The sequence below is a fragment of the Acartia tonsa genome, chromosome 11, assembly GCF_053477335.1.
Source record: "Acartia tonsa isolate MP-2025a chromosome 11, ASM5347733v1, whole genome shotgun sequence".
Lineage (NCBI taxonomy): Eukaryota > Metazoa > Arthropoda > Copepoda > Calanoida > Acartiidae > Acartia > Acartia tonsa.
This window is the reverse complement of record NC_137270.1, coordinates 46806656-46822471: the sequence shown is the minus strand read 5'-3', so window position 1 is coordinate 46822471 and position 15816 is coordinate 46806656. Positions and strand designations below refer to the sequence as shown.

Sequence of the window (15816 nt, the reverse complement as noted above, 5' to 3'; positions counted from 1 at the left end):
TATTTTTTTTAAAAACTTAAATTACTTAAAAAATAAGAGGTCTACAAAAAAACCGATTGCATATTTGAATTCTATGAAAAATTTTACATCTACTACTTACTAAAAGAACCGGCTAGCTATAAAAAAAAAGTTGATACACCTTCTTTCCATTGTACATAAAATGTCATTTATAATGCCTAGAACTTTTTTGTTATAGAAGCTGAAGGCTTCAAATTTTGGGTATTTGGTCTACTTGTGGCAGTCTTTCAGCAGTTAAAGCGTGGTATTTCTTGCAGGCTTCCTTTAAACCCTGAAAGTGACAAATTTACAAATGTGACAAACTCACCAACAGAAAAAAAACCTCTTGGGGACAAATCCTCAAAGGAAAATATCCTCAAAAGAAAAATCATCTAGGGGACAAATGTACCATTGGAGAGATAAGTACAAAACACTCTACTAATTTCTAAGAGCGTTTTCTTAACAGATGTTACCCTAGTACGTTTGTTGGTGCACGGTTTTGATATATTTTTCACAAATTGAAATGTATATACAAAAATTTGTTCTACTATTTATATACTAGAATATTAATGATAATAAATTAAATAAAGTTGATTATATAATAGGTTATTATAAGAATAAATAAGTATAGGTATTTAGAGATTATTGAGCAAATAGTTGAAATTATATTTTTTATTATATGTAAGTAGAATTACTTATTTCGTCAGTAAAAATCCTGGGCCCCCTGAATTTAAACCATCAAAAGTTGGCTTTTTTACTAGGGATCTAAAGGGATAAGACAATTACCGATATATTGTTGTACGTCCCCAATGATGACAAACAAAATTACCTTTTCTGTAGATTACAACCAACTTATCAAACTTTAATAAAAGTCTCCCAAAGTTGTTAAGCCAACGAATACGAAAACATTATTAGATAACTTTGGGGTACTAGTGAAATAAACAGCCTAATGTCCCTTTCCTACCTGCTTTTTTTTACATAAATCAAAATTAAGGAGGTTAGGGTGGGATGGTATGGTTGATTGACAACGAAATAAGAAATTCTCTAGATAAGTAGTTGATATAAAATATACGTGGATATATTGACAGGGAAAAACATGAAAGAACCTCATTTATAAGTCAGTTCGTTCATTCAATAGGAGGGGAAGGGAATCTGGGGATTGTCGTTATTTTAGCCAGCTGCGAGTATCACATGAGAATCTGGTGCAACATCCAAGTAATCTGGTCAGCTGAATCTTAGTTTCCGATTATGTACGTATCACCCTCATCATATCTCAAAATTTACTACTTGCTAAAGAAGCTTTAAAATTCAAAATTTTAAAAACTAAAAGTTTGAATGTATCGTTTATACATTATATCGCTTTTCCCTTTGACTGGAGTAGCTGAAAATGGCTTTTGCAATAGTTGGGTTATCTGTCGTACAACTTCGGAAATTAGGGAAAAAATGGGTAATCAATTTTGAGTTGATTATTTATTTGATATCGCAGAGCAGAGCTACTCCTCTTGTAATCCAATGCTTGGCTGACTGATCACTCTCAAAATCTAAAAAATATGAAACATTTTACTTATAGTTTTTTTTTAAATCTCTAAGCATTTTCGCTAATTTAGACATGTTTGAATTGTCCTATCTATTTAAAACTTTGCATGGTGATTCGGATTCCTGTAGTAGTTAGTCAATGTTTAGAAAGCGTAGCAACTCTATGATAGTTACCAGAATGTCCGTATGTCTATTTTAAAAATGTTGATTTTTAACTTTTTTAACAACTAGGTAATTTTTATGTGATAAATCCGATTGATTTGATTTTTGAAATACTGATTCCTAGGACAACAAATAACATTTTTATAGGCGAATCTATTCTATAATTAAGTACTAAAAATGTAAGTATGTCCTTAAACAGCATCCTGTATTTAAGCAGTTTTCAACAAATTTACTTATAATTTTGTTTCGTTTTTTTTTTAAATTCATATTCTGATTATTCAGTTCTGACACTCTACAAGTGTTAATACCTGTTTGTCCTACCGTTTCAGAGCTTCGCTTTTATGGATATTGTCATCCTTGTTATTTTAAAATATAAGCTTTTTAAAACTTTTTTGTGGAAGAATTCATTAACAATTGTCTTTTATAATCCATTCTAGCGGATACGCCTCTAGGGGCACTTAAGGAAAGTTTTAGTTCATTGGTGAAGATATTTTTTTCTAGGGGTAATTTATCATGGTAGGTAAGAGGTACACTCCCCTATAACAGTTATAAACCTTCCCAAGACCTATGAAAGAAGAAAACCATATTTCAGCGGTTAGAGGGGTCCTTCACTAAACATACAGACAGACAGATAGATATCCCATTACTTTTATTTAAAGTTACAAAAGTTAAGTTTTTGTTTGTCAGTTAATATCTTGCAAATGTTAACATTAACATTTATATCTTGATAACTACTGAACAGATTTCGTTCTCTACTTTATGAAAACTTCACATATGTCCTAAATCGTATTCTTAAATTTAGTCTTTGGTTTAGTTTTAGGCTATTTAATGCCCTCCTTCTACAAGGTGCGCAGCCGATAGATAAGAAACAATTACCTATAGAACCAATATAGTTGATATCCGTTCTCGCGGGTTTTCTATAGATAGGACACTCATACAGTCTGGCATCTTTTCCTAAAGTACAAATAAAGCTTTTTAAAAGCGAAGCTTTTCTATAATTAGGGTCGGTCCGTCCGTCCGTACATAACGGATAGCAAACTTTGCATGATGATTCCTATAGGAGTTAGGTACGAGTTAGAAAGCGAAGGAACTCTAAAATCGTATCCAGAAAGACCGTACGTCCATTTTAAACATGCTGCTTTTAAACTTTTTTAACATTACATTTTTATGTGATAAAATTATCCGATTCGTCTGATTTTTGGAATACTGATTCTAGGACAACAAAGTACAGTAACATTGTTACAAGCGAAGCATCTCTATAATCAAGTCTTGAAAATGTAAGTATGCCTATAAACATTATCCTGTGTCAAGAAGTTTTTCAACAAATTTACTCACAATTTTGCGTTGACTCTTACATTTATATTATGATTATTCAGTTCTGACAAGTGTCCTATCAATTCAGAGCTTCGCTTTTATGGATGTTGTCATTCTTGTTATACATATAGTTTAGATTATGTTTAATTGGATAAATTATGTACATATATTAAAACACAAACAGTTAAGCCTTCCAAAATAATTTAAAACCTTTCCAGGATATACTAAAAGCTAGATTGTAAAGGAGAACCATATCGGTTCAGTGGTTAGCTAGATCCTTCGGTACACACAGGCAGATAGATATTCCGTTACTTGTATACCTATAATTGCATTGCAAATTACACTTGCACCCAAAGTTACATAATTACGTTGGCTCAAAAACTTTGGGTACTTATATTTGATTATGATTGGTTTGTTTCAAACTTCAAATATACAAACTTTTTATTTTTCAATCAATACTTTTAATCTACAGTAGATATATTTTTTTAGCCATTATTGAGGTTGTAAATCAATTTATCATCCATTGTCTTATCCCTTAAGATCCCTGAAATTTGTGAATGCTGACCTGCTGTGGTATTGATGGCATACATGTAGATAACTGGCATCTGTTCAAACAATACTTTTACTTGCTGTGGTATTGATGGCATACATGTAGATAACTGGAATCTGTTCAAACAATACTTTCACCTGCTGTAGTATTGATGGCATACATGTAGATAACTGTCATCTGTTCAAACAATACTTTTACCTGCTGTAGTATTGATTGTATACATGTAGATAACTGGCATCTGTTCAAACAATACTTTTACCTGCTGTAGTATTGATTGTATACATGTAGATAACTGTCATCTGTTCAAACAATACTTTTACCTGCTGTAGTATTGATTGCATACATGTAGATAACTGGCATCTGTTCAAACAATACTTTTACCTGCTGTAGTATTGATTGCATACATGTAGATAACTGGCATCTGTTCAAACAATACTTTTACCTGCTGTAGTATTGATTGCATACATGTAGATAACTGGCATCTGTTCAAACAATACTTTTACCTGCTGTAATATTAATGGCATACATATAGATAACTCTAACCTGCTGTGGTATTAATGGCATACATGTAGATAACGGGCATCTGTTCAAACAGTACTTTCGGCTTAGACTCAATCAGCTTTCCTGTAAATTGATATATTATTACGTGGATCTTACACCAGATTTTCATGTTTTATAATAAAGTGAACTCTGTAGCGGCTAAAATAACGAATTCCCCCATCCTCCTTTACCCCATTCCCTTCCCTCCTACTGGATAAACAGCCTTATTAATAAAAGCAAGGGGAAATTTCAACCTGAATTGACGATGATTTTTCTTCTGTCATAATGTCCACGTATATTCTAAATCCATTTTAATTTTTAAGTTTAGTTCTTTTTGATTGAAATTAAAAGTGCCTTCTCGAGCAAAGAACACCACCCCACCGTATTTCAAATATATTGCAATTAAATGAAAGGGAAAGAATTTAGATTATTTTTTTAGGTCATGTTAGATTATATTGGGTTCTGGGTACCCCCGTAGGGTTAGGACCACACGCAGGAAATATACTAACATCTCTATAGTTTTCATTTATGATTAAAATAAGGAATGGGGTTCAGTGCTCGATGGGCACTTTGAGTGAAGCACCAATTTATTTATAAAGTGTTGACCTCTTATTTTTGCTAAGAAATGGATAATAAAAAAAACTACCTAGGACCTACATTAAGGTTTTTTGACTACGTAGGTCATTTAAAGAAAATTCAGCCTGTAAACCTCAGGAAAGTCACAAAATTAAAAATCTAAATAAAATCTAAACCTAACCCAAATATGGCAATCCCTCTTTTCAAAATTTATTGTAAAGCATCCATGCGGTTGCCGAGCCCTAAATTTCAGGCATATAATTGAAAGCTTTTGTATTTATGTTTTTTTTTTCTTTGATTTCAAGACTTAAAGCCTAAGGAACCCAATACTCAAACACCCACTAATAAACAGACAACCAACCCTTTGATTGGACGACCTTTGCCTTTTTTTAGGCCAAGTCATTTCCCCTACTTTCACTATTAGTCTCACGCATTAGACATATCAGCAGTAGGAACCTTTTCATCGTGAGGCAGGCATACTGCGTGTCATAATAAATTATATACAAAATCTTCCTTACCTGTCTTTCTATCTAGACTAGCCCCTTCTAGGAACAAGCCGTAGATATAAACTCCTTCGGGTGGTGAATCGTGAATATCTTCTTTGGAAAATCTTGTTACCAAATTCTGAAATGATAATTTTCAATATCATTCTAATTAAATAGATCATACATTTATAAATATTTTTTTATCGATTTCAATCATTAATTTGTCTATATGTGGTAATACGACAACCAGACGGACAGGCAGTTTACAGAATTGCTACGCTGTGACTTATCATAACAAACCCTCTGCACTAATCTTATTATATCACCATTCATCTCATGACCGATGTTGACCCCGCTATCCAGCGGTCAAACTGGCCTGCCTAAATGTGGGGAGGGGCTCAAACACGCAGCTATCACGCGCCCCTCACGCGATTATACAACCGGGAGGCGCTGCCTCCCCTTTTACCACAGCTGCCCCCACAGCCTGTCTACCGCCGGGAGCTAAGCCCTTGCGTCCCACACCCCCTTCAAACCTAACCATTGTTATAATCTGTTGTATATATATAGTAAACATTCATTGTAAATATTATTCAGTTAAATATATAATTTCTGTATGACTAAATCCTGCTAGTTTGTTTTGGTAGAATAATTCAAGGCTAGGGCTCGTTGGACTCGAACTCGCAACCCTGTGAGCTGAAACGTTCGGCTTACCACATCTTGGTGTCAGCGTGTTTCAATCGAGCCTTACAGAAATTAGCCTATTCTACCTCTGATTGGACCCTTTGGCAAGTAAGGGGACAATCAGCCGCCAACTGAGAAGCCAACTGACCCGTGAGACGGCCTTTTTAGGTCGAATTTCCATCATTTTGAACGCAATATGTGGGCCTTTGGCCTACGGCAAGCAGATTTAGCCTGCTAAAAGCGCCAGTTAAGACGCTTTTTCCGTGCCGTGTAGGAGTAGCGCTAGGTGCGCAGCCACGGTAATCGGATAATTTAGCTCAAACGGCTACAGAACTGAGTCTAAATTGGCAAGTGTAGCTGGGACAAGCCCCAGGACACCCAGGCCAAACCTACGAGACAGACAGCTGGGTGCTGGTCTCCTTGAGAAGGCAATGTGTGGCTGCGAAGCTTCAGCACACAAGTAAGGCCTACCACTGCGACGGAAAGCAGAATTTGAGCCACAGGCACGGCAGGACGGGACATTCCCTGCCGCTGCCTTCCAGGATTCGAACCCGAGGCGCTGTAGGACGGGCCATTCCCTGCCGCCATCTTTCGGGATTCGAACCAGCGGCGCTGTAGGACGGGACATTCCCTGCCGCCGTCACCCCTCTGAACCTTGCAGGACGGACATTCCCTGCTGCCAGTGCTTCCAGAATCACACCTAGAGCTCCTAGTGATAACAACACATAAGTGTGTATAAATGTCAACCAAGTGATAAAAAGAAATATAAAATTGTTGACCCAGTGATAATTGATAAGCTCTAGTGATTCGAAGCTACAGTCTAAGCCACCATGGTAAGCGATACCACCATAGCTGCGGTTCGGCCACCACTGAAGTTTCTGCCAACCCCAGCCGAACGGGAGGCCCCCTTGTCTCAAGGGCAGGACCTCCACTTCCCCTGCCATATCAGGGTGAGGTTTCCCACTCCTGACCCTGCCCAGCATGTACAGGTTGATGCCATGGTCGATTCTGGCAACCGTGTACCAGGGTCTGCTGTAATTTCTGAACACCTCATGCACGCAATGGGCGTGCAACGCATGTTGATTCCAGACAACACCCAAATCCTGACTGCTAACGAGGAAGGCCAGCCCCTCCAGGTAATAGGAAAATTGAAAGAATTATATATGGCAGTCTCACACACCCTTATACTCCATCTGTACCACGTGACTGTGGTACGGAATCTCTCACACCCTCTGAACCTAGGAGTGTATTTTCTCAAGGAGTTCGGAACTAGGCTCTGTTTCGACATGCAACCCCCTTGCTTGTGGGTGCGTGGGGAGTTCATCCCACTCCGTGGCGTCCCCATCGACCGGGAGACAGCCGAGAGAGAGTTGAGTTACGAGGGGCCGCTGCCAGGCCCACTGCCAGAGCAGCCGCGTGTGGTCGAGAAAGGCACGCACTGGGTGGACACTGCACTCAACGCCCATAGGGGGACCAACCTGCTAGCCATGGGGTTGCCCCCAGTGCCCAAGGTGCCGCTGGAGAACCTGCCAACAACGTTCCCTGAGATTGCCAGCCCTCCAGAACCAATCTTCTCCGCCGACGCCTTCATCAACGGCCAGCCGTGTCCACCTGGCCCCCTCTACCTGGGACCCCCAGCCATTCAGCCAGCCAAGTCCGAGTCCAGACCTGTCAAGTCGCGGTCTGATGCACCCGGAGCCACACTCAACTCCCAGGAATCAGCCTCTCCCGGCGCCGTGCCCGTCAAGTCGTGGCCGGCCGCCTCCGGAGCCACGCATGGCTCCGCTGCCTCAGCCTCTCCTAGCGCCGAGCCCGTCAAGTCGCGGCCGGACGCCCACGGAGCCCCGGCTGGTCCCAGCGCCCCGGCCTCTCCCAGCACCGAGCCCGTCAAATCGTGGCCGGACGCCCTCGGAGCCACACCTGGCTCCGACACGTCAGCCCCTCCCGAGGCCGAGCCCGTCAAGTCGCGGCCGGTGGGTCCCGGAGCCAAAGCTGACCCCGCACCAGCCACGTATAGGCTAAGCGCTGTCACTCCAACTGACGGCCAGCCACCCCAACTCCGCACGGCCAAGCGGGTGGTCTTGCCTGGCCGCGGTGTCATGGCTGTCCCTGTTGAATTAGTAGGACACCGTACCAAGGATGCCATCCAACTAGCTGCCCCAGAACAGAGGTTTGGGGAGGATCTTGTCATCCCAGAAGGCCTGTATGCCCACAGGCCTGGCTCCGCCAGTGTGTTTCGAGTGCTGGTGGTAAATGAAGGGGAGACGCCCCTCCTGCTGGACGCTGGCCTCCCAGTGGCTGGGGAGCTAGTCAAGCCTGACATTTTAGAGGTTTCTGATAAGCCTCCCCCTCGTCTCCACTCGTTCCAAGAGCCTGTTGAGCCCCCAGATATGCAGGAGCTGTGGGAGGCCCTTGAGATGGAAGACAACGAGTTCCTGCGCAAGGACCCCTTGCTCAAAAAGGAGGTTTGGACCCTGTTATCAGAATACAGGGACGTCTTCTCCAACTCTACCCCCGGCTGCACGGACGTAGTAGAGCTGCAGCTGCGCCTCAAACCTGGGACCCAGCCGATCCGCCAGAGATTTAGGGATCTGAACCCGCGGCAGGAGGCTGAGCTGGAGAAACAACTGGACACCTGGCTACAAGAGGGAGTCATAGAGCCTTCAGACTCCGCCTGGAGCAGCCCCCTGGTGCCCATCAAGAAGAAGGACGGGAGCACCCGCTGGGCCGTTGACTACAGAGCCCTCAACAAGTGCCTGGAACTGGATAGCTACCCTTTGCCCAGGATCCAGCAGTTGGTAGAACGAGCTGGAGGACACCGCGTCTACAGTGCCCTAGACGCGGTGGCCGCGTACTACACCATCCGTGTGTCTGAGGACAGCCGGCCCTGCACCGCCTTCACCACCCCCAGGGGCTTGTATCAATGGAAAAGGATGCCCTTTGGCCTTGCTACGGCACCGTCTGTCTACTCCAGATTTATCGCAGGAGTCCTAAATCCACTAGGCACAGCCAACCTCCAGTCATATCTTGACGACGTCCTGACCTTCCACCAGGATACCTGGGCCCACCTGGCTAGGCTCCGGGAGGTCTTGGAAGCCCACCGCAGGGGAGGAATCCGCCTCAAGCCAGCTAAGACCAAGCTGTTTCGAGCCAAGGTGGATTATCTGGGCCACACCCTCAGCCGTGAGGGGATAGCCATGCAAGAGGATTATATTGACCGTATCCTGGACTGGCCGGCCCCCAGCACCCCCAAGGATTTGCTGGCGCTTCTGGGGTTCTTTGGATACTACCGCCTGTTCATCCCAGAGTATGCCGACCTCACCTACGAGATGAATCGGCAGAAGACGGCCAAGACCCTAGCCTGGACGCCTGAGATGGAAGCCCAGCTGCTACAGCTCAAGGACAAGTTCCGCCAAGCCCCCATCCGAGCGCCGCCCAGGTTTGACTTGCCGGCGGTATTCCAGCTCACCACAGACTTCAGCAGCCGCGCCATCTCTGCCATTCTGAGTCAATGCCAGGACGGCAAGGAGAGGCTGATTGCCGCCGTGGGGCGCAAGACCACCGACCCCGAGACTCGCTACCCGTCCTGGAAGGGAGAGATGGCCGCCATTATGTATGGAATCCGGAAATTTCACGGCATCTTGTCCTACCGCAGCTTCCAGATCAACACTGATTCCTCAGCCTTGCTACAGATGAAGTCGCTGAACACATCCACAGGGATGGTGGCCCGCTGGCAGGAGGAGCTAGCGGCCCTAGATTTCACTGTCTGCCACCGTCCTGGCACCCAGAACACCAACGCCGACGCCCTCAGCCGCCGGGAGGACGCCAACATGCCGACAGCTACCACTGAAGAATTAGCAGAGCAGGCTGAGTACATCCACATCCTTTGCCAGCTAGGGGAGTCCGCAGCTAGCCGGCCCCCTGCCGCACGACTGGACCCGGCTAGAGTATTAGAAGCCCAGACACAGGACCCTCTCCTGCTCCGTGTCCGCCAGTGGGTGGCTGATGGCAGAGCCCCAACTAAGGCTGAGCTGCGCGGCAAGGAACAAGACGAGCAGCAGTACGCCAGCCGCTTCACAGCCCTGGGACTTGACGAGCATGGCTGCCTCACCACCACTGACCAGACCCTGACAGGGGAAAGAACAAGATACCTGCTGCCTTCGGCCCTCCAGCAGGACGCGTTCTTTTTAGCCCATGGGACCCCCATGGCCAGGCACTTTGGAATGGACGCTACTATCGCCCGCGTCGCCATGCATTTCTGGTGGCCCAACCTGTCCCGTGACGTCCGCCTGATGGTTCAGACTTGTCCTGAGTGTGTCCAGAAGGTTACCAAGGAAAGGCTGAAGCTAGGAATACATGTGCCCTCCCGCCAGGGGTATCCACAGCAAGTCCTGTTTATTGACCTGGTGGGGCCGCTGCCAGAGACCCCAGCTGGAAACCGCTATATCCTCACCTGTCAAGACGGGTTCAGCCGGTTTGTCAGCCTCTACGCCATCCCCAACAAGCGCACCCTCACGGTGGCTGAAGCCCTGCTGCACCGCCACCTGGCCACGTTCGGATGCCCCCTGAAGATCCACTCCGACAATGGGATGGAGTTCACCGGCCAGGTATTCAAGGAGCTGGCCTCCAAGCTTGAGATTGGCCTGACACATCCACCACCCTACAACCCGCAGTCCAACCGAGTGGAAAGGTTCCATCGGACGCTCAACACAGGCATGCGTCTGTTCCTAGACAGAGATGACAACAACTGGGAGCCACACTTGCCTGCCATTGCCTTCGCCTACAACACCAAGGCCTGCAGATCCACCGGCGTGACCCCGTTCCTGGCCTACTTTGGGAGAGAGGCCAAACTTCCGGTGGACATGGTGCTCCGGCTGCCAGACACAGAATATGCCTCGGTTCCAGCCAACGTCCAAGCTCTCCTGCAACGCTACCATGCAGTGTATGACGCCATCCAGCAGCGAGAGGAGGGAACCATCCGGAGGAGCGCGGCAGCCTACGAAGGCACGGCCAAGTACGAGGTTGGAGACTTGGTCTGGTACCTGGCCCCCCGCCTGGTGCCAGGGAAGACAGCCAAGATTACCAAGAGATGGACTGGCCCCTGGAAGGTAGTGCGGCAAGCTACAGACGTCCATTATGTCATCAAACCTGCCTCTCCAACCGCCAGGATCTCGGAAGTCACCGCGCATGTAGGCCGACTGCGCAAATACACTGGAGATGTGACTGCCCACCAGATTCCAACAGACATACAAGGCGACCTGGACGGCGACGAGGATGCCACCGAGTTGCCGGTCGGAGCTGCGGCGCCACCAGCTGGTGACCCAGGACAGTTCCCAGTGTACCAGCCAGCCGCAGCCGCCCCACAGCCTAGCGGCCAGGATCGTGACCCAGTAGAAGAGAACCTGCAGGATCAACCCAACGAACCACCGCCGCCGCCGCCAGCTCCAGAGCCACCCAGAGATGCCATCTGGAATCCTGATACGGATATGGAGAACCTGCCGGCCAGCAGCGAGCCTGTAGGAGGAGAAGCGGCCACTGCGATGGAAGAGACAGCCCCAGAGGACGAAGCTGAAGCAATGTGCCCCCTGTTGATGACAGCCATCCCCATCCGGGTAGGAGCTAGGAGGCCAAGCAACCTGGATCAAGCAGGCGCCCCCATGGAATTGTATGCGCCTTCCTCCATCGTCATTCCCCCCTTGGGAACCACCAGAGTTAGCCTAGGCCTCCGTGTCCAGCTACCCGCTGAGGCAGAGTTAGTCCTGCAGACGAGGCAAAATTTCCAGCGACGGGGCTTGGCCGTCGCCAACCCACGGCTGGAAGCCAACCAGGAGTTGACAATGCTGATATCCAACCACAGCCAGACAGAGCAGCGAGTGTCCCGCGGAGCCTGTGTAGCCCGAGCTGTCCTCCACCGAGCTGTGCCCCAGGAAGAGCCTGTCCTGCGCAGACATAGGTTGTCGTATCCCCAGGTTCAAGGCCTGGTGGCTCGAGAGCCCCGCAACCCTTGAAGGGGAGGTTGTGGTAATACGACAACCAGACGGACAGGCAGTTTACAGAATTGCTACGCTGTGACTTATCATAACAAACCCTCTGCACTAATCTTATTATATCACCATTCATCTCATGACCGATGTTGACCCCGCTATCCAGCGGTCAAACTGGCCTGCCTAAATGTGGGGAGGGGCTCAAACACGCAGCTATCACGCGCCCCTCACGCGATTATACAACCGGGAGGCGCTGCCTCCCCTTTTACCACAGCTGCCCCCACAGCCTGTCTACCGCCGGGAGCTAAGCCCTTGCGTCCCACACCCCCTTCAAACCTAACCATTGTTATAATCTGTTGTATATATATAGTAAACATTCATTGTAAATATTATTCAGTTAAATATATAATTTCTGTATGACTAAATCCTGCTAGTTTGTTTTGGTAGAATAATTCAAGGCTAAGGCTCGTTGGACTCAAACTCGCAACCCTGTGAGCTGAAACGTTCGACTTACCACATATATATGAAATGTAAGTCAATTGTTTATCTATCTATCTATACAGTCTGTCTGTGTTCTCTTTCTATCTATCTGTCTGTAATGTTATGACCAATGCATTTATTTCTAAATATCCATCCATTCAGTCTATCTATCTATCTATACCTGACAAATAACACGGTCTGAAGTCTATCTTTTATATGTAACCTTGTTATCTATGTCTATCCATATCCTTAGTATTTTGTGTTATCTATCTTTTGATTAACACTGAACGGTATTTTCTGTGTGTTAAAGATAGAGAGCCCAAACTGCGTGACTTTTTAAGTATGGGTATAACACATAACTGAGAGTTGGAATTTTTTGAATATCTCCATCCTGGCGGGCACAGGATGCCAGCAAACCTGGCATGGTGATCCAGGTAAAGAGCAAAAATATTTTTTGACTTAAACAAAGCATTTTATCTTACCAAAATACTATAATATTCTCTAGTAGTACCTCCTAATATTAAATACAGGTGTTTAAGTCAATTTCAGGTTCCAGGTATGATCCTGCAGGTCCTGATCCTCCAGGTCTCCAGAAATCTTTAAAAGGCTCCTTAGGGACTTGAAATTTTAAACTTAAGCCTTTCTTACATGTCTACATAACATATTAAAATTTCATAAAGATCCGCCAAGTACAGCTGCGGCCGCTGAAATTTATATTTTGATATTTCTAATATAGAATTTACATAAAGATAAACATTTTCTGCAAAAAAATTTCTTCTAGCTTCAAAAATGAAAAAATTACAGCCGTTTGAAATTTTTAAGTAAAAAAGGACCTAAAAACAAAGGTTGTTAAATAAAAGGGTGAAGGAAGCGAAAATTGACTTTAAATTACTTAAGGTCGGAAATTCATTATCAAACAGGGGACTTGCACAAAAAAAATTTAGTCCACTAGCTCGAATAGGAAATGAGATAATAAAGGGGGGGGGGCGTTGAACGCCCCCCCTCCCAACTTAAGGTGCGACAAGGAGCCCGACTGTTAAGGGTTAATATTCATCTACATATCCATCCATTCAGTCTATCTATACCTGACAAATAACACTGTCCAAAGTCCATCCTTTATGCAGTCTTGTAACTTCTTGTCTCATGCCGGTGAAGAAACCTTGCGGATTGAAAAATCCAGTAATCCAAAAGACCTAAAATATTGGAAAATATTTATTGTCTTAACTTTATTAATAAAATCTTAACTATTTGACAAGGACAAATTTAATTAAAGGAGGTGTCCTAACTTTTGTGATATCTAAAAAAATAGCTAGTCCGTGTTTTAAGTTGTAAAATGATCCATAGAATTTAGATATGCAATCGGTCTGTTTTGTAGACCTCTTAATTTTTAAGTAATTTAAGTTTTTTTTTAAATTAAGTTGGTTTTAAGGTTCTTAAACGTAATAAAAAAGAAGAAAATAGTAAGATCTTTAATTTGACACCTTACTTTTCTAATTCTGTTGAGTAATTATTGAAAAAATCTATTTTGTTGAACCCCATTGAATCAGAACTTTAGGAGCTCGTCACGAATGGGTTAAATAAAAATCACAACAGCTAGGACACATTCTTTGGGAAATGAAAAAAAGAAAGAATCGTATTTTTTACCATTTGTGTGCCATATAAAAAAAATAAATATGAATATGCATAGGTTCTATGGACAGATTTAAAATATAGATGTATCACAGTAGAATTTCTGATAACCAAACAAATATTCTTGCTTTAAATTTATTTATTTTGAACTTTGAATCAAGTGAAACAGAATCATGAGGTGGATTCTTAAAAAAATATTTTTTTGGCTCACTGCCTCACTAAAATTAGTGAGGCTCGCAAAATTTTTTTTGAAAAATTCTTTAAAATCGCATTAAAAATCTACATAAATTATACAAAATCTTATTTTAACAACCCTTTTATGATTTTATTTAATTTTTGTAGATTTTTTATGCGATTTTGAAGGATTTTTCACTAAAATCTTTAGCGGGCCTCACTAATTTTAGAGTAAGCCTAAAAGTTTTTTAAGAATCCACCTCTGTATGTATGCAATTTTGCAACCGGTTTGTATTTATTTTTGGTTACAATTTTAAATTAATATTCTGCTTGTTAAGTTTTGACATTCTACAAGTGTTCATGTTCGTTTGTTCTACCGTTTTTATGGATGTTGCCATCTTTACCTTAGGTCTGCCCCCCGCACACCATTTCTTGAACTGCGCGTCCCTCTCAAGCAGTTCTGTGAACCAGAAACCCAGGGTGGCCGACATCCACGAGATCTTCTTCCAGTTTTCCGGCACCCTGCAAATATTAAAAAAAAATTATTTTCATCCTCAATGATGATACACAAAATTAGCCCCTTCTGTAGACTACAATTATTGGTTGAAACAATAGAACACTTTCAGTTATAAAACCAACAAATCATAACTTTACAAAAATAACCAAAGTTTTTTTTTTAATATAATGTGATTGTTAAAGCTTTGGTCACAAGTATACATAGCAGTCAAATATCCTCTCACTGTATTTATCTATCTGTCTATCCATCTATCTATCCATCCATCTGTCTATCTATATATCTATCTATCTATCTATCTATCAATCTATCTATCCATCCATCTATCTATCTATATATCTATCTGTCTATCCATCTATCTATCTATCTATCTGTCTATCCATCTATCTGTCTATCCATCTATCTATCTGTCTATCCATCTATCTATCTGACTATCCATCTATCTATCTATCTATCCATCTATCTATCTATCTATCTATCTATCTATCTATCTATCTATCTATCTATCTATCTATCTATCTATCTATCTATCTATCTATCTATCTATCTATCTATCTATCTATCTATCTATCTATCTATCTATCTATCTATCTATCTATCTATCTATCTATCTGACTATCCATCAATCTATCTATCTGTCTATCCATCTATCAATCCATCCATCTATTTATCTGTCTATCCATCTATCTATCTATCTATCTGTCTATCCAGCTATCTATCTATCTATATATCTATCTATCTATCTATCTATCTATCTGACTATCCATCTATCTATCTATCTGTCTATCCATCTATCTTTCTATCCACCTATCTATCTACCCTACCTCGCATCATACATAGAATCCAGTGATGTTTTCAAACTCTCGCTCATAATGATGGTGCCCTCAATGGCCAGTTTCAAGTCAGTCAGGGTGTTTCTAACCAAGGTTATAATCTGAACAAGGATTACTATTTCAATAAGTAGCGAAGCAACAATTTATAGAAAAAAATACATAGAATTTTAAAACTATGTATAAAAACATTAAAATCATCTGAAATAATATAAGGACAAACGCAGGAGTGACAAACGTCGGAGTGGATAAACGCATGATTGTCTGAAATATTAAGTTAATAAGAATTTCTATACAGGTTAAGTTAGATTAAGATATGAATATACAAATAAACTCCCGCAGGGTTAAAAAACATGGGTCAAGT

The 15816-nt window shown here is 43.2% G+C and overlaps 2 protein-coding genes across 3 annotated transcripts in view; both read right to left on the bottom strand.

Moving 5' to 3' along the window:
• Nucleotides 1-492: 492 nt before the first annotated feature.
• LOC145332779 (dynein axonemal heavy chain 5-like) lies at nt 493-3726 on the bottom strand. 2 transcript variants are annotated; one of them, XM_080177840.1, is made up of 3 exons: nt 3697-3726; nt 2572-2649; nt 493-1538 (listed from the first exon to the last, which is right to left on the bottom strand). In XM_080177840.1, exons 1-3 carry the CDS (start codon nt 3719-3721, stop codon nt 1468-1470), a joined length of 174 nt encoding a protein of 57 aa, XP_080033966.1. In that variant the 5' UTR covers nt 3722-3726; the 3' UTR covers nt 493-1467. The 2 variants fall into 2 exon arrangements, with proteins under 2 accessions (XP_080033966.1, XP_080033965.1); XM_080177839.1 differs by lacking the exon at nt 3697-3726 and adding an exon at nt 3575-3626.
• Nucleotides 3727-4097: 371 nt separating this feature from the next.
• The window catches only part of LOC145331336 (dynein axonemal heavy chain 5-like), a 38280-nt gene continuing 26561 nt past the window's right edge, over nt 4098-15816 (bottom strand). The window contains exons 26-30 of the mRNA XM_080175952.1: nt 15447-15556; nt 14513-14630; nt 13391-13498; nt 5194-5299; nt 4098-4183 (exon numbers count right to left, since the gene is read on the bottom strand). Coding sequence (XP_080032078.1) covers nt 4098-4183; nt 5194-5299; nt 13391-13498; nt 14513-14630; nt 15447-15556 — 528 coding nt within the window. The remainder of the gene's footprint in view (nt 4184-5193; nt 5300-13390; nt 13499-14512; nt 14631-15446; nt 15557-15816) is intronic.

Excerpts from the sequence above, each read along its gene's own strand:
- LOC145332779 (XM_080177839.1), bottom strand. The coding sequence starts at position 3,614 with ATGCCAGTTATCTACATGTATGCCATCAATACCACAGCAG. Across the intron at positions 2,650-3,574 it reads TGCCATCAATACCACAGCAG|GAAAAGATGCCAGACTGTAT; the intron begins GTCAGCATTCAC and ends TTTGTACTTTAG. Across the intron at positions 1,539-2,571 it reads CAACTATATTGGTTCTATAG|ATTTTGAGAGTGATCAGTCA; the intron begins GTAATTGTTTCT and ends CATATTTTTTAG.